The 23183-nt window shown below is 44.3% G+C and overlaps 1 protein-coding gene across 4 annotated transcripts; it reads left to right on the plus strand.

The window, feature by feature from the left end:
- The first annotated feature begins 7714 nt into the window (after positions 1-7714).
- On the plus strand, positions 7715-21858 carry LGALS3BP (galectin 3 binding protein). Of its 4 annotated transcripts, XM_060171883.1 has the most exons (7): positions 7722-7791; positions 9062-9285; positions 9429-9484; positions 10379-10570; positions 11193-11324; positions 17405-17681; positions 20506-21858. In XM_060171883.1, exons 3-7 carry the CDS (start codon positions 9433-9435, stop codon positions 21635-21637), a joined length of 1785 nt encoding a protein of 594 aa, XP_060027866.1. In that variant the 5' UTR covers positions 7722-7791; positions 9062-9285; positions 9429-9432; the 3' UTR covers positions 21638-21858. The 4 variants fall into 4 exon arrangements, with proteins under 4 accessions (XP_007533029.2, XP_060027867.1, XP_060027868.1 ...); XM_007532967.3 differs by lacking the exon at positions 9062-9285 and having other exon boundaries at positions 7715-7791; XM_060171884.1 differs by lacking the exons at positions 9062-9285; positions 10379-10570 and having other exon boundaries at positions 7715-7791.
- Positions 21859-23183: the final 1325 nt, after the last annotated feature.

The raw sequence follows: 23183 nt of genomic DNA on the forward strand, positions 1-23183 counted from the left end.
CATAGGGGCATGCTGACCTTTAAGAAACCTGTGAATTCTGACATATGTGAAAACTGTTCTTTGTCTAGCCTTCTATATCAATCTAAGCCTTCCCCCCAATAAACGAGTGTGTTCGTACCAGAATCCTCCCCGAGTTTCTTTTCACGCAGTCTCTTGAACTGGTGATGGAAATTCGGTAGTTTACCTTTCCAGCTGAGAGACCACCCACGTGAGCTCCAACACTCTTTGACCCAATAGTTGATAAGTAGTGTACTGTTGAGCCTCCACACTTTGAAACTATTACTAATCTTTCGTTGATTATTAAGTGTTAGTTTAATTCCACTGTGGTCTGAGGAGATTCTTGGGATGATTTCAATGCTCTTGAATTTGCTGATGCTGTCTTTGTGGCCTAACATATGGTCTATCCTTGAGAATGACCAATGTGGACTTGAGTAAAATGTGTATTCCCCCTCATGCCTATGGACATTTAATCTTTGACAAAGGGGCCCAGACTATTAAATGGGGAAAGCAGAGTCTCTTCAACAAATGGTGTTGGAAACAATTGGTTGAAACATGCAGAAGAATGAATCTGAACCACTGTATTTCACCAAATACAAATATAAATTCCAGGTAGATCAAGGACTTGGATGTTAGACCACAAACTATCATATACTTAGAGGGAAATATTGGCATAACTCTTTTCCACATAAATTTTAAATACATCTTCAATGAAATGAAACCAATTACAAAGAAGATTAAGGCAAGTATAAACCTATGGGACTACATCAAATTAAAAAGCTTCTTCACAGCAAAAGAAACCACTACCCAAACAAAGAGACCCCTCACAGAATGGGAGAAGATCTTTACATGCCATACATCAGACAAGAGTTTAATAACCAACATATATAAAGAGCTTGCCAAACTCAACAACAAGACAACAAATAACCCCATCGAAAAATGGGTGGAGGACATAGACAGAATATTCACCACAGAAGAGATCCAGAAGTCCGAGAAACACATGAAAAATGCTCCAAGTCTCTGATTGTCAGAAAAATGCAAATAAAGACAACAATGAAATGCCACTTCACTCCTGTGAGAATACCATACATCAGAAAAGGTAACAGCAGCAAATGCTGGAGAGGGTGTGGGGTCAAAGGAACCCTCCTACACTGCTGGTGGGAATATCAATTGGTCCAACCTCTGTGGGGAACAGTCTGGAGAACTCTCAGAAGGCTAGAAAAGGACCTACCCTATGATCCTGCAATTCCTCTCCTGGGGATATATCCTAAGGAACCCAACACATCCATCCAAAAAGATCTGTGTACACATATGTTCTTGGCAGCACAATTTGTAATAGCCAAAACCTGGAAGCAACCCAGGTGTCCAACAACAGATGAGTGGCTGAGCAAGTTTTGGTATATATATACAATGGAATACTACTCAGCTGTAAAAAATGGTGACTTCACTGTTTTCAGCTGATCTTGGATGGAGCTTGAAAAATTCATGTTAAGTGAAATAAGTCAGAAATGGAAAGATGAATATGGGATGATCTCACTCTCAGGCAGAAGCTGAAAAACAAGATCAGAAGAGAAAACACAAGTAGAACCTGAAATGTTTTTGGCTTATCGCAACAAAGTAAAAGACTCTGGGGTGGGTGGGTGGGGAGAATACAGGTCCAAAAAGGATGACAGAGGACCTAGTGGGGGTTGTATTTTTATATGGGAAACTGGGGAATATTATGTATGTACAAACTATTGTATTTAGTGTTGAATGTAAAAGATTAATTCCCCAATAAAGAAATTTAAAAAAATATGTATTCCAGTTTCTTGGGATGAATGACTCTGAAAATGTCCAATAGTTTATCTGTCTCCTCATTTAGCTCCCTCCTTTCTTTATTGATTTCTCTGACTGCATGATCTGTCAAGTTGAGAGAGTGTGGTGTTGAAGGCCCCTACACTATGACTGTGTTACTGTTAATATATTTCTGTAACTCTTTCAGTAGATGTTTGATGTATTTAGATGGCTTCTCAGTGGGTACATAGATGTTAATAATTGTTAAGTCCTCTTTATTGACTGATACTCTGAGAATTAAGTAATGTCCATGAATATCTTTTTAAATTTTATTTATTTTAAAGTCTATTGTGGAATATATAAGAATAACTGTTCCTGCATTTTATTGTGGGCCATTGGCTTATATGATAGTTTTCCATTACTTCACTTTATGTCTGTGTTTGTCTTGTTGAGTTAGGTGGATTTCCTGTAGACAGCATATTGTTGGGTTGTGTTTTATGATCCGTCTTCCTATTCTGTGCCTTTTAATAGGTGAATTCAGCCATTGACATTTATTGATATTAAAGTTTGAAGATATTTTAATGCCATTCTTGTAGGTTTTGAGAGCGTTCTGATAGATGGCATATTTATGGTGGTCTGTTTATAGGGGACCTTTCATAACTACTTTCAGGGCAGTCTTGGTGATAGTTGATTTTTTCAACTGTTGCTTGTCTGACAAGGTTTTTATGCCTTCATCTAGTCTGAATGGCAGTCTAGCAGGATACAGTAATCTTGGTTGAAAGCGTTTCTCATTGAGCACTAGATAGATATCTTGCCATTCTCTTCTGGTCTGTAGTGTTTGTGTGGAGAAGTCTTCTGCTAATCTTATATGTTTTCCTCTGTAAATGACTATTTTTCTCTTCTAGCCTTCTGGATCCTTTCTTTATCCTTATTCCTCTCCATTCTCAATATGATTTGTCTTGGTGTCTTTAAGTCTAGGTAAATTCTGTTTGGGACCCTCTGGGCTTCTTGAACATTTATGCCTTTTATGTTTTCTAGTCTAGAGAAGTTCTCACCTATTATGTCCTGTAGAATGCTTTCTTCCCTTCCCTCTCTTTCTTCCTCTGGTAAGCCAATAAGGCATACATTTTTTCTTTTGAAGTCATCCCATAGGTCTGTTGCTGTTTTCATTATCTCTTAGTCTCTTTTTGATATCTCTTACTTTTTTTTGAGTTGTCTCTAATTTCTCCTTGATCTTGCTAATTACGTCTTCAGCCTCATTTATTCTATTCTCTCTCCCCTCTACTGTTTTCTGGAGTTCATCTATTTTTTTACCCTGTTGTGATACTGTTTTAGCTTGTTAAGCTAATTGTGTTTTTAGCTCAGGTATTTCAGCTTTCAGCTCTTTAACCTTGAGATAATTAGTGTTTTCTTCCAGAGTCTCATTTGTTATTTCTGCATTTCTGATGACAATTCTTTCAGACTCTTTACTCACTCCTGTGATTATTTTCTTAACCAGTGTTTGGATGTTGACCTCACTATTTTGTGCTTCACCCTTTGGGGAGCTTTTAGCTGGACTATTGTCATAGTTCATTTCTCCAATATTTCTTCTTGTTGGTCTAACCATCCTATATAATATGTTCTGAGGTTTCTCTCTCAGTACTTTTCAAATTACTGATCACTCTTGTCTGGATTGATCTGTGTCTATGTAAGGTAATTAAAGGGTTCACAGTTGTGGAAATTGACAGTTGAATATTATTTTAATTCCTGAGTTGGAGCACAATGGCTGTTATAGCATCTTTTGTTCTTTTTCTTCCCTATAGGTTATGGGAGCTGGAGGGCTTTTTAACTATAAGTAGGCTTCTTAGCTTACTCACTGACTGCTGACTAATAGATAAAGCAGGGTGGGGCAGAGATAATCCAGTGGTTATGCAAAGAGACTTTCACAGCCCCACCCCTAGGCCACAGAGGTGTAGATCTTCTCCTGAGTTTCCTGGTTAGTTCTCTGTCCCCTGGTGTCAGCACAGGGCCTCTCCCCAGTGGCTCCAGATTCTGAGGGCAGTAGCAATGAAGACTCACTGTTGTATTTGGTGAGTCTTAGGGGAGTCCTCTCCTCCCTTCAGCTGTCTTTTTGTTGGTGAAACAGACTGGAGGTGATGTCTGAACTGGTAAACTTCTGGACTGTTACTAGCCACTTAATTTCTCCCTAGACTCCTCTCTATCCACAAGCCACATGTGTTTGCACCTTCTTTCTTCCCTTCTTAAAAATAAGGATAGAGAGAAATTGAGAGGGGTGGGAGAGGCAGAGAGAGGAAGAGAGAGAGAGAGAGAGAGAGACTTGTAGAACTGATTCACTTCTTGTGAAACTTCTCCCCTTTAAGTAGGGAGTGGAGGCTTGAACCTGAGTGCACATGGTAAGTTATGCTCAGCTGGATGCACCACTGCCCAACCCTATAATTCTTAAAAAATCATTTTTATTACCATTAAGATTATCACTGGAGCTGGATCCCTGTATGATGAATCTTCCACTCTAAGCATATATATATATATGGCAGAAATCAAGAAGGGAGGGAGGATAGAGCGGGTGAAAGAGAGAGACACCTGCAGTGCTGTTTCACATCTTGTGAATCCTCCCCCTGAAGGTAAGGACTGGGAGTTTTAACCCTGGGCTTTGTGTGCTAAACCTGATGCACCACCACCCAGCCTTAAGAATGTTCTTTTTCTCATCTACAGCTGTAGGCAAAGAGACCCTTCAGATGGAAAGAAAAACTCAGCCAGTGTAACACCATGAAAGCAAATTGTGCTTCCTTTGGTCCCTTCTGACCCAACTTATCTGTCTTGTCCTGTGACTCTGGATGACTCTTTTAGCATTTGGATCATCCAGGATCTGCTTCTGAGTGACAGGAAGGAAGATGGGAGGGGGTGGCGGTGGCTGGGACTCCTTACTTCCCTCAGGTAGTGCTTCCCACCTCCTGCTCTGGCACCATCTGTGGGACTCTCTCTGTAGTCTTTCCTGCTTGGGGATCCATTATTGTCCCCTGCCATTTCCCTTCTGGCCTGGGAGTGGCCAGAAATTAGGATACCTACTCCTTGCTCACATTTCAGACACAGCCCCTATCCTCCTGCCTACTTTATCCTGTCATGTTTGCTACTGGGAGCCTGCTGTGGGCAGCCGGGGAGGAAGCCCATGCAGGGGTCAGCAGTGGGGCTGGAAAGTGTCTGTGCTCTGGGGACTGAGCAGGAATTAGTGTCCTGGGTCATCCTTGTGAGAACGCTTCTTGGAGACAGTGGTGGGGAACTAGGTATCTCAGGCTGAGAGAGAACCAGACACAGGTGACTAAGAAAGTTGTGGTACACATTCATGGTGCTTCCAGTGTGGGCAGGATTTCACTCACAATGAGGCCTGAACTCTACTGGGTAAGCTATTTCTGCCTCCCCCTCTCTTCCTCTGTCTCTGTCAGTAAATAAAGTAAATAAATAAAAAAAATTATGGTATATATACACAGTAGAATACTGCTCAGCTACTAAGAATGAGGAATTCACCTTCCTCACCATATGTGGAATGGAGCATGGAGGAATCCTGTTACATGAAGTAAGCCAGAAAGAGAATGGTGAACATGAGATGTTCATGGCCAGAAGTTAAGAAATAAGAATAGAAGGGGAAACAAAATAGAACTTGGACTGAGTTTGATTTATTGCACCAAAGCAAAGGACTTTGAAGTGTGAAGATGGGGGTTTTCCCATCCTGGTACATGATAGTGGAGGAGGACCTAGGCTGAGGGTGAGAGTGTCTTGCAGAATACTGACATATTCTAGACATGTACCAAGAACTGCAAACCACTAATTCCCCCAATAAAAAAAAACAAAGACAAATACAATGTTAGCAACATTAAAAAAAAAAAAAGAATAGCACTAGGATATTTATTTCTTTCCAAAGTTGAGAACCACTGAATTAGAGTAGAAGGGGGAAGAGGCAGGAGCAGCAGTAGTTGTAAAAGCAGGAGTAAGAGAAAGAGGTAAGAATAACAGAAAGGGAAACTCAAAGCAGAATCTGACTGAATTTGGAGTAGGGCACCAAAATAAAAATCTCTGGGTGGAGGGTGAGGGTGAGGGTAGATGTTCAGCCTTAGTGGGATGGGGGGTGGGGTGGGACACAGACCTTTGGTATAAAAAAAAGCAGGAGTAAAAGGCAAAAAGGAATTCCAAGGTCGTAGACTCATACAAGTAGTAGTTTGTTCTAGGTGTTCTTGTGTTGCCACCCCATGATTTAGATAAAAGGAAAAATCCCCTCCAATCCTCTTGGAATTGGGGGGTGGTGGTGGTGATGGTGGGGAAATGAGGTTAATTTCTATCTTCCCATTTACTAAAATATTTAAATAAAGTGATGCCATACAAAGAAAATTCCAAGCTCAGATGAATTCACCACACATTTAAGGAAGAAATTATATCAAACCCAAACAAAATCTTCCATGACTTTGGGAACTGGGAACATTTCCTGAGACTTGTTTTATGTGGGAACTGTTAACCTGAGACCAAAACCAGGTAGGTATAGTACAGTGCAAGAGAAATAGTTCTTAGCATTGTGTTAGTGAGTAGAATCCAGCCATATATGACAGTTACAGGCTGGCTTTTTTGTCCTGAGAGAAAAGCTAATGAAACATCTAGAGAATGTGCCCCTGTCACAGTTCTAGAAGAACCATGAGATAATGAACTATGTCCTCATTTCCAAAGAGACTCTTTTAGGAAAAGATAGTCAAAGAACTTCTGGCCCTTATATCTTCTCAAAGATAGCTCTAACTCTGTAAGGTAAGGGATCACTTTGAAGTTGTGAGAGATGCTTTTCCTTTATCAATGAGTTAAGTCTGTTAGAAAGAACCTCCCTCTTAACTGACATTGTTATCTGCTTCACAATGATAGGGAGTGCTGACATCATAGCACCACCTGTGTATGAACAACCCAACACTTGGTGAATTCTGTGGAAATGTTACCTGATTTTACCCAGCTGTCTGCTCTGTCCAGCACCCTGAGCTGGGCTTTCCTTGGGTCATACACAGGGAAATCCCAAATGGCAACTGCCTAGGTCACACTCTGCCATGGATGGTCCCCTTCAGTTTGAAGCAGATTCTGGCTTGGCTGCCTGTGGTCACTTCTCTCTGGGAAGCATATGACCTGGGAATCAGAGAGAGATGCTTTCCCAAGGGAGAGCCAACATTTGTTGCAGGAAAGAGATGGGCTTGTGGTTCACTGCCCTGCTCTGAGGGAGATGCTAGCTAAGGGAATGGCCATCATCAGGGTGGGTGATGGATCTCGGTGTGCCAAGCAGGCTCAGGAATCACCATGCCAAATGTGGGATGTGGATCCTGCAGTCAGGGCTGTGTGTCAGCTCATTGGCATTGCCCAGCCTCCTTTTCTCTGTACAAACCACCACCATGCAGCCTCCTGGGGAGAGGCCCTGAAAGGCAAGTCTCTCTTTCCTAAGGGGCTCCATTGTATTATTACTGTTCTAAGGTTTACTTTATTTCAAGAGAGAGGGAATGAGGGAAGAAAGAGAAGGGAGAGGGAGAGGGAGAGGGAGAGGGAGAGGGAGAGGGAGAGGGAGAGGGAGAGAGAGAGAGAGAGAGAGAGAGAGAGAGAGAGATGGAAGCCAGCATTTCCACAGACATATGCAATGTAGGGGATCAACCCCAGGGACACAGGCACACAGATCCTGTGCTCTATCTGTTAACTCATTTTCCCAAAGCAGGGCTTTGGTTTTAGAGTTTACATTTGAATGTGGCTCATAGGGTTTCTGTGGTGATGAAATTAGTGGGATGACTGTTTGGACCCCTGCTGTTCCAGAACACCCACACAGTCAAAGCTGAGAGCAGGAAGGGGGGGGGCCTATTGGCAGCCAATCCCTGCAGAAAGCCATGTCAGGTGGTTTCTGAAAATCGAAACTTTGCTTCCTTTCTCTGAAGCATTTTTTCAGAAGCTACTGATCATGCTGCACGCTGAGGAGCATCTTGAGAGAACTTGCTTCAGGTCTGCCTTTGGTATTCAGAGGTAGGTGAGCCTCTCCTCTTCAGGGGGTGGAGGCCCCTCTCTAGACAACTTGACTGAGTGGAATCTAAGCCACTCTGTCTGCACCTGATGGGGGATCTGATGGCACTCCAGTGCCCACACACCAGGAGTTGCTGCCCCTAGATCTGCAGGCTGTTCTGCACAGTTGAGTGAGTTGCTCATTGCACAGAGACACCAGCTCAAAGGGACAGTCTCAGCATGCAGCCTTCTGACTTGGGTGTTTCTGACCCAGACCTGCTGCCACCTCACTGATACAAAGGCACCATATGTGCTAGGGGCAAGTGGTCCCAGCCCTTTTCTGCAGTAGAGAATTACTGCAGTGATGTGTACACATCTGGGGAGGCTTTTCAGGAGAACACATATGTGATCCATTGTCTTGGTGTGCCTGGGGACCAACAACATGAACCCAGCACAGTCCCTGGGACACTGGCCACCCCCCAAGGCTTTTCTTGGGAGTTGTGGTAAGATCTTGTGAGTTGATGTGTGTGACAAGCTGGCACAGGAGATATCAGTTCAGGTTGGGGGCCAGAATCCCTGAGGTCTTATTAATACAGATTCTGACACCAGGGAACCCAGAGAGGTGGGAGCTGCATTTCTACTAGCTTTGGGCTGCCAGCATTGAGAAACCAGGCTGTGACTTATAAGACTTTCCCTGTAAACACCTTGTCCCTCTCTCCTTCTTCTTACTAGTGCACAGGTAATAGTGTGGGCTCATAGGACCATCTCTCTCTGTGTGTCTCTCTTTCTCTCTCCCCCTTCCCCCCCCCCCCCCATCTATATGCTCTTACTGAGTCTGGGAAACAGCCACTGGCTTATCTGTATATGGGCTGGGGCTAGAGAAGCAGAATGAGAGTGAAGATGAGAGCCCAGAAGCAAGAATTGCAGAGGCCAGGTCTCTAACAGAAGTTGGAGGGCCTGGCCCTTTCCTCCATCCTTACTCCCCACTACCACCCCGCCTGCAGCTGGCTTTGCCTCTGACTCCTGGCTTCTCTGAACCTGTCTCTTGAGGACATTGAACTGATAGGTAGCAGTGCCAGGTTTGTCTCCCCTTCTCTCCCTTGCACCTACTCTGCCCCTACCCCTGCCAGTTGCATAGCTAGAGACCCAGGCATAATCCCTGCCCTCTGTTCCACCCCCTGCCTGATCTGCCTCAGTGGCCATCTCTAACTCCTCACTGTCACTCCTATCCCTCAGCTTCTGGGGCCCAGTCCTAATGTACCCCCTGCCCTCTTTTGTCCCCCCTCCCTTCTAGAGTTCAAGGAAGATTTACTATCTGCAACTGACTTCTGGATCTGCCTGCATGTCTATTGCCTGAAGATAAATCCTCAGCAAAGCTTGCTGGGCCTTCCTCCTGCACACCCCAGCACCCCCCGCCCAGACCACACCCAGGACCCAGCTTCTGTCTTCACTATATCTTCACACACAGACACCCCAGCCATTTCTTCCTTGTCCTTGGAGAACAGCACTTCAGAAGAGGTGGGGGATCTCTTGGCTCTGCATTAGGAGTGGGCATTATTCTGGTCCCTGTGCTCCCCACAGAACTCAAGGGTAGCTGGGGACCATAGGCTGCTCTGAGGTCATCTAGCTGGAGGCTCAGCTGCCTTTTCTTTCTGCTACAGGGTCATGGCCCCTTCACAGATCTTCTGGATATGGCTGCTGGTGGCAGGGACTCAAGGTGAGTTGAGTCCTTAGGAATGTGAGGTAACCCTCTCCTATAGGAACTTAAGGCAGTTTTTCCCAGTGCCAGCTCATGGGCATTGGTCTGTCCTCTTTCTTGCTTGAGGCCCTGGTGGTCCCAAGTCATAGTAATTTGTAGGCTTTTCAAGAGAGTCTCCATCCCATGGGAGTCATTGGGGCCAAGCAGAAGCACCTGTCCTGTCACCTGCCCAAATGCTGTCAGAGTCATGGGGTCAGTGCAAGCTGAGTCCTAGATGTCTGGTCTTGTTCTTTTTGCTCTGTGAGGCCCTGGAGGAGCTTCCTTATTCTGGCAACCACATGGAAGCCTGCTGCCACTCAGCTGAGCCAGGGCCATTCACCCAGTATTAGCTCCTGCCTGAATGTCAGCACTGTCAGAAACCTAAAGCAGGCCTGGAGCCAGGCTGTCACTCTGCATCTGGCATTTTATGCCTATGTTACCTAGGCAATCCCCCTCAAGCCTCCCAGTGGTCCTTGAGGTGGTCACAAGGCAACACCTCAAAACCCTCAAAATTCTTGGGGAGCCATTAGTAATATCCCTTAGGGTCCTGACACTCCTCTCTCACCTCCCTCCTGCCTTGTCTCTGAAAAAGAGGAGTCTCATACCTCTAGACAATTAAGAGCAACTTCAGCCCTTCCCCGAATATGTGTGTGTGTGATCTATTTGTGGGAGATCCTCTCCTGTCCCTGGGAGGACTCCTCAAGGATACATTGGGGGGCTTTAAAGCAGAACTATCATTGTGATCACTCACTATCATTGTGATCATTCAACTATCATTGTGATCATTCCGTTGGTGGGGGGACCTTAATGCTCCCAGCAAAGCACATGGCCTAGGTGCATGACCTGTAGTCTGCTGATCTTTGACTTCTGCAGGTGTGAAAGATGGGGACATGCGACTGGTTGACGGCAAGGGGGCCAATGAAGGCCGAGTGGAGATCTTTTACAGCGGCCAGTGGGGCACAGTCTGTGACGACCAGTGGGACCTGTTGGATGCTAATGTTGTTTGCCATGCCCTGGGTTTTGAGAATGCCACTCAAGCTCTGGGCAGAGCCGCCTTTGGACCAGGTAGATTATTCTGTGCTCTGGGTCTTCCAGGTTGAGCCAGCTGCCAGCTTCTAGCCCCAGGAAGGGACCCTCGCTTGGCATTGTGCTAGGTGCTGTACTGATGCCTGTGCTAAGAGGCTGGCGCCTGCACTCATTCCTACATACAAAGGCTGTGTGATTGTCCCTCAGGGCTTCACTATAAGGCTCCCTCCCACACAGAGCTCCATTCCCAGGGATTTATTTTCTAGAAGCAATGTCCCCACCCCATCCCAGGAGAAAGGAAAATTTTCACTAAGGCTGTAAACCAGGAATTTGAAAGAGAGAGGAGAGAGAGAAGTAATCTAAATTCAACCAAACATGTGGACACATAAATTTGTGTAAAGTAATGGGATGGATAGGAAGACAGACATTATGAGAGTGATGCTCAGTCCATAGCAGCACTGACAGCAATTTGTCTGACACTATACATGTGTGGGTCTTGCCCCTTGGGACAAGGTGGGTGACAGCTGACAAGGAGGGTTGCAGAGCACACCCTATCACTGATATTTGCAAGAATTCTTAGGGGCAGCTTGTGGATAGGAGCTGTTTTCCCCCAGGGCCCCAGGCCCAGCCTTAACCTCAGTCTCCCTCATCATGCGCACAGGAAGTGGCCCTATCCTGTTGGATGAGATGGAGTGCATGGGAACAGAGCCCTCCCTGGCCAACTGCAAGTCCCTGGGCTGGCTGCTGAGCAACTGCAGGCATGAAGAGGATGCTGGCGTCATCTGTGGCCATAGTGAGTGCCCACCTTGTCTTGCTGCAGGCCCTGCCAGCTTCTAGCTCCTCCTAGCACATGCCTTCCATGTGGGCTACCACCTATTCAATGCTCCATTCTGCACCACCTTTCCTGGAGCTGTTCAGAAATGTATCTCTCACCTGTTGGCCTGGCAGTGATCCACATTTCAGATGTGCATGGTGCCTGCACAAAGCAGGCTCACTGTTCGAAATGCCCACTCTTCCTTTGTTGCTTATCTCATTCTGAAACACAACCCACAGGTTGCCTGTCTGCTAGACCAAAATACTGAATGTGCTATCAATGTTTTCTTTTTCTTTTGCAGGTTATTGCTGGGGCTTAGTGTCTGCACAGCTCTACCATTCCTAGTGATTGTTATTTTATTAGTTATTTAACAATGCTCAACAAGATTGTGGGATAAGAGGGGTACAATTCCATATAATTTCCACCACCAGAGTTCCATATCCCATCCCCTCCATTGTAAGATTCCATATTCTTTATCCCTCTGGTAGTATGGATCCAGGGCCATTATGGGTGCAGAAGGTGGGAGACCTGGCTTCTGTAATTGCTTCTCCACTGGACAAAGGCCTGTTTCTATCTTTCCCTAGTGGAGTAGGGCTCTGGGAAGGTGGGTTTCCACGACACATTGGTGAAGTTGTCTTCTCAGGGAAGTCAGATTGGTGTTAGGGTAGCATCTGCAACTTTGTGGATGAAAAGCATTAAGATATAAAGCAGAACAAATTGTTTAATAATCAGGAACCTAAAAGTAAGAATATAGCAAATGAGATTTGAGGTCTCCATTTTGGAAAAAGCTATAAAGTCTATTTTAGGTATGTATATTCCCAGGGGCCAATGACTTTACTAATATTTTTATATAGAGAGATATAAAGGAAAGAAAGAAGGAGAGCCACGTGAAACACTGCTCCATCACTCATGAAGCTTACCCTCTGCAGGTGGGGTCAGTAGTTCTTGGTGGCAGGAATACCAGGTAACCAGGCTCATTCTCCCCTATTCACCAACAACTTCTAAGTGAACCTGAGCCTTAGGAACTGTCCTAGGATCTCCTCACCCTCACATTTATCTTTGAACCATCCACCCCTTTGGGTCCACACAGGTCTTGGGGGACAGGAAACATGGGCAGCCAGGGTGTTCACATGAAGATGGAATGGTCCACATTCTAGAGGATTCACAGAGTGGGGGTGGGAAGGGGTGAGGGTGAGAGTAACACCTGGGAAATTGGGCCCAGGAATGAGGAATCCCATATAAACATACCCATGAGGGGAAGAAGGGCTATTTGGAGACTCCTGAGGGTCTATGGTTCAGGGAGAAGTATTTCTGGGATGAAGAGTAAGCGTACTTGGTTAAATGGTGGGATTGATTCAAACCTACTTGTGGCAAAACCAAATGAACAGAATTGAACTCCCAGTTAGGGTTCAGTTGTGTGTGTGTGTGTGTGTGTGTGTGTGTGTGTGTGTGTGTGTGTGTACTATCCCCTGAACCAGCCTGGGGATTTCTCTCTAGAGGAGGTTGCTAGGAACCCAAAGTTACCATACTGATGAAACCTTTATTCTTTAGCCTATGAAACCAAGGGAAGGTTTGGGTTTCAGAAGGAAACAGCTGGATGATAGAAGATTCTGATTGATTGACAAGCATTTTATTTTCTTTTTTAGTTTCTTTATTGGGGTATTTACAGTTGACAGTAAAATACAATAGTTGTACATGCATAACATTTCCCAGTTTTCAGCATAACAATTCAACCCCCACTAGGTCCTCCTCTGGCATCATGATACAGGATCAGAGCCCTCATCCCAACCCATACTCTTTTACTTTGGTGCTATACACCAACTCCAGTCCAAGGTCTGCTTAGTGTTTTCTCTTCTGATCTTGTTTTTCAACTTTTGTCTGTGAGTGAGATCATACCATATTCATCCTTTTGTTTCTGACTTATCTCATTTATCCTTCCAATATGGGGCAAAGAAGGTGAATTTATCATTTGTAATAGCTGAGTAGTATTCCATATATACCACAACTTGCTCAGCCACTCATCTGTTCTTGGACACCTGGGTTGCTTCCAGGTTTTGGCTATTACAAATTGTACTGCTATGAACATTGATACACACAAATCTTTTTGGATAAAGATTTGTTAAAGATAAAGTTTTTGGATAAAGATAAAGTTCCTTAGGATATATTCTCAGGAGAGGAATTGCAGGGTCATAGGGTAGGTCCACTTCTAGCCTTCTGAGAGTTCTCCAGACTGCTCTCCGTAGGGGTTGGACCAATTGACATTCCCACCAACAGTGCAGGAGGGTTCCTTTGTCTCCATAACCTCTCCAGCATTTGTTGCTGCTACCTTTTTTCATGTGTGACATTCTTACAGGAGTGAAATGGTATCTCATTGTTGTCTTTATTTGCATCTCTCTGACAATCAATGACATGGGGCACTTTTTTCATATGTTTGTTGACCTTTTGTATTTCTTCTGTGCAGAATATTCTGTTCATATCCTATCCCTGTTTTTGGATGTGGTCATTTCTTTTCTGGTTGTTGAGTTTGGCAAGCTCTTTATATATTTTGGTTACTAAACTCTTGTCTGATGTATGGCATGTAAAGATCTTCTCCCATTCTATGGGAGGTCTCTTTCTTTGGGTGGTGGTATCTTTTGCTGTGCAGGAGCTTTTTAATTTTATATAGTCCTATTGGTTTATTTTTATTTAGTCTTGTTTATAATTGGATTTGTTTCATTGAAGATGCTTTTAAAATTTAGATGGAAAAGAGTTCTTCCAATATTTTCCTCAAAGTGTTTCATAGTTTCTGGCCTAACATTCAAATCCTTGATCCATTTGGAGTTTACTTTTGTGTTTGGTTAAATATAGTGGTTGAGTTTCATTCTTCTGCATGTTTCAACCCAATTTTTCCAACACCAATTGTTGAAGAGACTCATCTTTCCCCATTTAATAGTCTGGGCACCTTTGTTAAAGATTAGATGTCCATAGGTATGGGGGCTTACTTCTGGGCTCTCAATTCTATTCCACTGGTTAGTGTGACAAGGATTTTCAAAACATAGACCTTTGATCTCTGAAAGTCAGCACTTCCAAATCTCCCACATGGAGGTTTTGGTGGCATTTGGGGGAGTAGAGGTGCTAACCTGTCATATTAGGTGGGGTGAAGGTGGCATTTGCCTTAGGAACAGCACCTCCCAACTTCTAAGCATGAGTTTATGTGACTGTCTTTATGTGGCTTCTTGAAACATTTCTGGTAGATAAAGTAGGAGTGGGGCCTCAATATGGAGTGATGACATGAATTCCATGGGCCAAGAGTTCATGCCTTTGACCTTTGTTTAATTTTTTTTTTTTTTTTACCAGAACACTGTTCAGTTCTGGATTATGGTGGTACAGGGGATTGAACCTGGATGTTGGAGCCTCACACATAATCATTATGCTATCTACCCTCCGCCCTCAAAATTTTTTATTGAAAGAATTAATGATTTATAGTAAACAGTAAATACAGTGGAGAATACATGTGTAAAATTTGTCAGTCATCTGAAAAACACTCCCAACCGAGGTCCTCCTTCACCATCATGTTCCAGGACCTAATCTGCCTCTCCTTCCCCAAGTGCCTTACTTTGGTGCAATACACCAAACCCAGTCCAAGTTCTGGTTTCTGTTTCCCCTTCTGTTCTTATTTCTCAGCTTCTCTCCATGAGTGAGATCATTCCATATTGAGCCTTTTCTTTCTGGATTATCTCACTTAAAACATGATTCCTTCAAGCTCCATCCCAGATGAGGTGGAGAAAGTGAATTCACATTTTTTAAATTGATTTAATAGTGATCGATAAGACCATAGGATAAGAAGGGTTCAATTCCACACCATTCCCACTATCAGAGTTCCATGTCCCATCCCCTTCATTGGAAGCTTACCTATTATTTACCCCTCTGGGAGTATGGATCCAGGATCATTGTGGGGTGCAGAAGGTAGAGGGGCTGGCTTCTGTAATTGCTTCTCTGCTGGACATAGGCATTGACAAGCCCATACTCCTAGACTGTTTCTATCTTTCCCTAATGGGTAGGGCTCTGGGAAGGTGGGTTTCCATGACACATTGATGAGGTTGTCTGCCCAGGGAAGTCAGGTTGGTGTCATGGTAGTATCTGCAACCTTGTGGCTGAAAAGCATTAAGATATAAAGCAGAACAAATTGTTTAATAATTAGGAATATAAAGGTAAGAATATAGCAAATGAAATTTGAGGTCTCCATTTTGGAAAAAGATAGGAAGTCTGTGTTAGGTATGTTCCACGGGGCCCATGACTTTAATAATATTTACCTGAGCCCAACAGCTACCATGCAGGTGGGCTAAAGGTACTGTCTGTGGAGAAGGTGTCAGAGTTGGAAATAGAACTGGAAAGCTGGATCAGGGAACAGATTAACTCCCAAATATGGGAAAAGTATATAAGTACTGTTAACTATAAGCCCCATCAATGTGATCTGGGACCCATATTCAGCACAGAAGTTTGTGCAACCTCTGCATCTGGTCTTAGTTCACATTCTGTGGTTATAGCTAGGAACATTCTAGACCACACTCACTTCAGGACCCATCTTCCTCAAGTGGCAGAGTTTGTTTCCCTTCAGAAAGTGGGGCAGTCCTTACCATTGTTGTTCCATATTGAAGGCAAGGTCCAATACAGCCTAACAAGTTGGCCCATGATGCTGTTCCTGATGGAGATGACCAGTGATGGTTAGAGGTTTAGGCCCATCATATCTATGTGGGATTCCCACATAGGGCCCCAGATGATGGAGTGGCCTGGTAGAATTCACTATTTTTATTTTTTATTATTTAAAAAAAATTTATTTATAAAAAGGAAATACCAAAAAAAAAACAAAAAAAAAACAGGATAAGAGGGGTACAACTCCACACAATTCCCACCACCAGAAATCTGTATTCCCTTCTCTCCCCTGATAGCTTTCCTATTCTTTATCCCTCTGGGAGTACGGACCCAGGATCATTATGGGGTGCAGAAGGTGGAAGGTCTGGCTTCTGTAATTGCTTCCTCCCTGAACATGGGCATTAACACGTTGATCCACACACCCAGCCTGTCTCTCTTTCCCTAGTGGGGTGGGAGCTGGGGGAGGGGGGCCCCAGGACACATTGGTGGAGTTGTCTGCCCAGGGGAGTCTGGTAGGCATCATCTTAGCATGTGGAACCTGGTGGCTGAAAAGAGAGTTAGCATATAAAGCCAAACAAATTGTTGACTAATTGTGAACCTAAAGGCTGGAATAGTTCAGATGAAGAGTTGGGGGGACTCCATTTTGTAGACAGTTAGTAGGACTACTTTAGTTATATTCTAAAGGGTCCATGACTATACTAGTTTTTTTTTTAGCCTGACCTGACATCTGATATGGAGGTGGATCCAAGTTACTGTCTGGGCAGATGATGCCATGCCTGCAAAATGACCAGAAAGCTGCATCAGGGAAGAGAGTAGCTTCCAAATATGGGAAAGGTATATAAATATTGTTGACTGTAAACCCCATCAGTTTGATGTGATCTGGGACCCATATTCAGCTTAGGAGCCGATGTGACCTCTGCATCCTTGTAGATCTGAGCTCACATTCTGTAGTCATGAGTAGGAATGTTCCAAGCTGCCCCAATTTTAGGACCCATCTTCATCAGGTGGAACATAGAGTATGTTGTCCAGCCTCCTTTTGGAGGATGGAACATTCTCTGCTGTTGTTGATCCACGTTAAGGGCAAGGTCCTATGGGGGCCCACAAAAGGGTCTATTGCTTTTCCTGATAGCAATGACCATTAACAATGGAGAGAGGGAGTTATTCTAGGTCTAGGCCTATCATGTCTCTTTTCGGAACTCAGGACTCCCTGACTAGGTCCCCAGCTAATGGGATGGCCTGATAGTGACTGAGGAGCCATCAGAATTCACTGTTTTAAAAAAATTACTTATTTCTTTATTTATTTTCCCTTTGGGGATCCTTACACCAGTCTTTGTGCTTTGCTCCTCATGCGCTTAACCCGCTGCGCTACCTCCTAACTCCCAGAATTCACTATTTTAAATAAGATGTTCCCTTCTGCCTTATCTTAGAAACCAGAGCCATCCATATCCTGGACCTGTCCAGTGAGCTGCCCAAGGATCTCAGACAGATCTTTGACAGCCAGAGTGACTGTGACCTTTCTATCTGGGTGAAGGTGAAAAAGGAGGAAACCGAGGAGGAGGAGGTAAAGAAGGACTTGAGCATCTGTGCACATAAACTGATCCTGTCTGCCAACCCTGAGGCCCAGGCCCTGCTGAGAGGGCCAGGCAATGTGATCACCCTGCAGGTGGACTCTGAGTGCATGCCATTCATTACAGACTTCATCAGGTGAGCATCCTGGGGGTAGTGGTGGAGAGGGTCCCTGTGCACAACACACACATGCACATATGCTGCATACCTGCACATGCTTACACACTTGCTCTTGTATGTGCTCATGTTTTATACTTACACACTCTCCCATGTTCATAATCTCATGAAATTCTCTCCTCAACAGATTCCCCATATGTTATCTCCAAGGGGTTGAATTTTGAAAGATGGATTTTTTTTTTCAAAACAGGTACTGCTTCTTCTTCTTCTTCTTCTTCTTCTTCTTCTTCTTCTTCTTCTTCTTCTTCTTCTTCTTCTTCTTCTTCTCCTTCTCCTTCTCCTTCTCCTCCTTCTCCTTCTCCTTCTCCTTCTTCTTTTTCTTCTTCTCCTTCTTCTCCTTCTCCTTCTTCTTCTCCTCCTTCTCCTCCTTCTCCTCCTTCTCCTCCTCCTCCTCCTTCTTCTTCTAGCGTTTGCCCTTCTTCCGTAGCCAGTCAACAGTGTCCCAAAGCTTCATACAGCTGAAAATGACTCTGTTGAGGAAACAGCAGATAGCAGTTAGATAGAATAGTATGGCCTAGTTCCAGTACAGGGTAGGAACTTGGTAGGTATCGTGTGCCTGCCTAGTAGAGCTGTTTTCTGTCACAGATGTAAAAGCAGGGGTCAGGTGCTGGCTCAGAATAGAATCATTGTCCTGTCAAAGCCCAGTGATTCTTTGGTACACTCTGTGAGTCAGTAGCCCACCCTCTTGTGTCTGTCTTAGCCTTTGAAGGTCTCAGGAAACCCCTTCACTGAGGCCACATGATAGGCTTCCCACTTCTTTCTGCTTAGTCATTGCCAGGCAAACCAGATGTCAGTAACCCATCTCATCACTCAGTTCCTCTGGTCCTTTCCCCTATATTTCAGGATGTTTTCTTCTCTGATGGTGACACAAGGGCAAGGGCACCATGTGACCCACTTCCCACTCACACTAGGGCCTTCTGAGGTGGGGCAACCACACAATCAGCAGTCTGGGGCTGTCCCTTTGGAAATGAAAATTAAAACATTTGCACTGTCTCCCTCCTCTTTGTCAAGCACATCTATGGAGATGTTAGAGGCAAGGAGGGTAAATCCAATGTCCTGGCACTACTCTAGCTTTGCCTGCTTCAGGCTGTGGACAAGTGAATATCAAGCAAGTAGGCGGCAATTCAAGGGGTCCTTATTGACCTTGGGTTCATAGGGAAATGCAGAAACCACAGGATTTACTGCATGATAACCAAGTGGGAGCACATGCCCTGCCACTGCCTCTGGGCTTAGTGGACTCCTCAGCTCCTCAGGATACAGCAGCTCATAACTCCAGCTGCCTATCTCCAATTTCAGGTGGGTATAGGGGCTACGGGTCTGCAGAGAAGTTGGGAGCTTCCTAGGTAAGTCTTAGTGTTCATGAGAGGCTGCCTGACTTCAAGTATCCAAGAGCTTTGGAGAGCATATGTTTCTTCCTGCTGGCAGGATTCCATCAACCTCCATCTAGAACACTGTGGCAGTTCTGACCTAACTTTGACTCTATAAGCAAGCTCCCTTTGAATATGTTTATTTTATTTTATTTATTTATTTTATTTTATTTAAGAAAGGATTAATTAACAAAACCATAGGGTAGGAGGGATACAATTCCACACAATTCCCACCACCCAATCTCCATTTCCCACCCCCTCCCCTGATAGCTTTCCCATTCTCTATCCCTCTGGGAGCATGGACCCAGGGTCATTGTGGGTTGCAGAAGGTAGAAGGTCTGGCTTCTGTAATTGCTTCCCCACTGAACATGGGCGTTGACTGGTCGGTCCATACTCCCAGTCTGCCTCTCTCTTTCCCTAGTAGGGTGGGTCTCTGGGGAAGCGGAGCTCCAGGAAACATTGGTGGGGTCTTCAGTCTAGGGAAGCCTGGCCAACATCCTGATGACATCTGGAACCTGGTGACTGAAAAGAGAGTTAACATACGAAGCCATGAATATGTTTTCATGAAGTAAAATGAGTCCCTTAGGTGGGGGGTGGAACCACACAAGTGCTGACCATGTGGGTTCACAGCTATCAGGGGAAATAGAAAGTTATGAAAGGGCAGTACCCATTTCTCAGGGGCATAGGACATGTATGGGGTTAGAGAGATACTCATTAGATCCAAGCAAGGGACTCACTGACCCCTGTAGACCCCCCAGTGAGATCACTACTTCCACTGAACAGAAGAATGATGAGACAGGTTCTCTCTCTCTCTTTCTCTCTCTCTCATAGGTGAGGAAAAAGGAGGCTGTGGTGCCAGTGCAAATGATTCTAAGCAAGTGAGCTCAGAAAGTGGATCTGGAGCTGGGTGGTGGCTCATTTGGTTGAGTACATATATTATAATGTGTAAGGACCCGGGTCCAAGCCCCCAGTCTCTACCTGTAGGTTTGCAAGTGGTGAAGCAGTGGTGAAGGTGTCTCTCTGTGTCTCTTCCTCTTGACCACAAACTTCTCTCTTGATTTCTGGCTAACTCTATCCAATAAATGAAGATTAAAAAAAGTTAAAAAGTGTATGGTCCAGGAGGTGGCCCAATAGATAAAGCATTGGACTCTCAGGCATGAGGTCCTGAGTTTAATTCCTGGCAGCACATGTATCAGAGCCATATCTGATTCTTTCCTCCTGTCTTTCTCATAAATAAATTCTTAAAAAATAAAAAATAAAATTAATAAAAAGTGGGTCTAATAAAGACAAATCAAGGGAGAACTGAGCACCCCTGGAAATCACCAGCACCCTAAGAAGGCAGTAGGTCAGCAGGTTAGGGCCACCTGCTGTTCAGTAGGGGAAGGGACAGCCAGAATGACTTCTCTCTACCTCCCCAGATACTTCTACTCCCGAAGGATAGATGTTTCCCTGTCCTCGGTGAAGTGCTTCCACAAGCTAGCATCTGCCAATGGGGCTGAGCAGCTGCAGGTTTACTGTGACCACCGCTTTGCCACACTTCTGCTTCAGGACCCCTCTTTCCAGTTGCCCCTGGACCTTTATACCTATGCTCTGGCCATGCAGAACTCCAAGCTGGAGGGGGTTTGTGTGCAGTTCCTAGCTTGGAACTTTGAGGCGCTAATGCAAGCCAAGGTCTGGCCATATGTGCCAGTATCCTTGCTCCAGGATCTGCTGTCCAGGAGTGAGCTTGCTGTGCCCAGTGAATATGCTCTGCTGCAGGCTCTGGACATATGGAGCAGGGAGAATCACACCTCTCCTGAGGAAATAGTGAGCCTGCTGGAAAAGGTTCGCTTCCCTATGCTGCTGCCTGAGGACCTCTTCAAGTTGCAGTTCAACCTTTCCTTATACTGGAACCATGAGGCACTCTTCCAGAAGAAGATTATGCAGGCCCTGGAATTCCATACTGTGCCTTTCCTGCTGCTGACCCAGTACAGAGGCTTGAAACTCTCCATGGACACCTATAAACCCCGGCTTTATACTTCTGCTACATGGAGCACCTCTATTATGGACATTTTCTCTAAGGCCCAGGGCTCTTCATTCATAGAAAAGGACCACTATTATAGACCATATACATCCTCCTGGTACCCCCAGTACAAATTTCCACAGGTCACATCTTCTCACTCCCAGTTCTTCCAGACACCCCAACACACCAGCTTCCTCTTCCAGAACAAGCACATTTCCTGGTCTTTTAGATATCTTGCCACCCCCCAGAACTGCTGGGACTATGGGGGGTTCTCATGTTCCTCCACTGAGCTCCCTCTTCTGGGGCTCTCCAAGTCTGGCTACTCAGATCCTGCCATTGGCTATGAAAACAAAGCCCTGATGATCTGTAGGGGGAACTTTGTAGCTGCAGTTTCTGATTTCAAGGAACAGAAGGCCATGATCCCTGAACCCTTAAGCACCAGTGAGTCCAGGAATGCTTCCTTCTTTCCCTGCCCAGCAGGCTTTTTCAGCAGCTTCCGTATGGTCATCCGTCCCTTTTACCTGACCAACTCCATGAACCTGAGCTAGTCAGGAGGCTGGGGAGGAGGTGTCATTACCTTCCATCTAAGGAGTAATTTTCACCCAGTATTAAGCATCTTATGCTATTGTGCTATTGGAAAACTATATCATTTTTCAAAGAATCCTCTAGAAATTCACCCTTTCATGTGGTACAAAGATTCTTGTGATAATTTTTCTCAAAACCATACAAGTTGAAATTATTGAATAAAACTCATTTGAACACACTGTAATGGAATATTCAGGATTCTGTGATAGGGACCAGAGAGCCCTGGCACTACATGAAAATGCCTTAGTGGGGGATGTTGTGGCATCTCTTCTCTCTATTTCTCTAAGTGAATGAAAAAGTCAGCCTGTGGGTGGCAAAATGGCAAAATGTGCTTTGCCATGCATACAACCCAAGTTCAGTCAAGCCTGATACCCACCACATAGAAGGATGTTTCAGTCTTTCTCCCTCTCTTTTTCTCACTCTCATCCATCATCATCTCTGTCAACTATTTATCTATTAATTTCAGAACAGTCAACCAAGAGCAGTGAAGTCCTAGTGATGATAGCAAAAGTCAGTATGAATCTGCTATAGCTTTGTATTGGGGGAATTTACCAGTTTGGTTTGTTTCCCCTACACATTTAAAAGTTTGTCACACATAATCTTAACAAGGAATTGAGGAGAAAGCATGCTTTTTCAGGGATTTTAAACTTTATTCAAGAAAACTGAGAACATTCACATGTTGGAGAGAGAGAGAGAGGGAGGCGCCCCTCGGAGGTATTTACTCACATGATGACCTAGGCAGAAAGAGAAGCCACATTCACAGGTCTAGTTTATAACACTGAAGTCCCACCCTCACCTTTCTAAGCCACACCTGTCATTACTCCCATTTCCTGTGAAGCAATTGGGAATATGTGTTCCAGTCTGGTGACTTCCTGTCATTTTTGCCCTCAACAGTTTCTTCCTTGAATATAAAGGAGGTTTGATTTAACCCTCTTCCTTAAAGTATTACTGGGATTTAGAACATTCTAGAATCCTAGAATAAATTCAAGACTGTCAAATAAATGTCAGAAAGCATCTTACAAGAGAATGATTATATTTTCATTGACTTCCTAAAATAAGTATTGCATGAAATGTTCCAGAAAGTATCTTTCTGCTCCCAGAAATGGTTTTCTTATGATCCACTTCAGACAAATTCATCCATTTCCACATTAGGCCTCATGTCAGAGTTCAGAGAAACACAGAAACTTTCAAAACAGCAAGTTGAAATTTCCACTACTTCTTAGAATTTCAAAAGTAAGTGATAATTTGCTGAAGTATCTTCCTTGAAAAGAAGTAGGTTTGATTTAACCTACTTCTTTAAAGAAGAGTCAGACTCTTCTTTAGAGTTTGACTGGGATTTACAGCAGCTTCATTCTAGAACTCCAGGTCATGACAGTGAAAGTAATAGAAAGTATCTTTAAAAATGTTTCTATTTATTAACTCTCTACAGTGAGTGTTCCATGAAACAATTCAGAAGTAACTATGTTTTCCCAGTAAATATTTCTTTTATTTATTCTTTTTTTTTTGCCT

The sequence above is a fragment of the Erinaceus europaeus genome, chromosome 14 (assembly GCF_950295315.1).
Source record: "Erinaceus europaeus chromosome 14, mEriEur2.1, whole genome shotgun sequence".
Lineage (NCBI taxonomy): Eukaryota > Metazoa > Chordata > Mammalia > Eulipotyphla > Erinaceidae > Erinaceus > Erinaceus europaeus.

What these genes read in the sequence shown, in the direction of transcription:
- LGALS3BP (XM_007532967.3), top strand. Translation starts at nt 7,730, where the DNA reads ATGCTGCACGCTGAGGAGCATCTTGAGAGAACTTGCTTCAGGTCTGCC. An exon ending in CAGAGCCGCCTTTGGACCAG is followed by an intron (nt 10,571 to 11,192) that starts GTAGATTATTCT and finishes TCATGCGCACAG; the next exon opens with GAAGTGGCCCTATCCTGTTG. An exon ending in TTCATTACAGACTTCATCAG is followed by an intron (nt 17,682 to 20,505) that starts GTGAGCATCCTG and finishes CTACCTCCCCAG; the next exon opens with ATACTTCTACTCCCGAAGGA.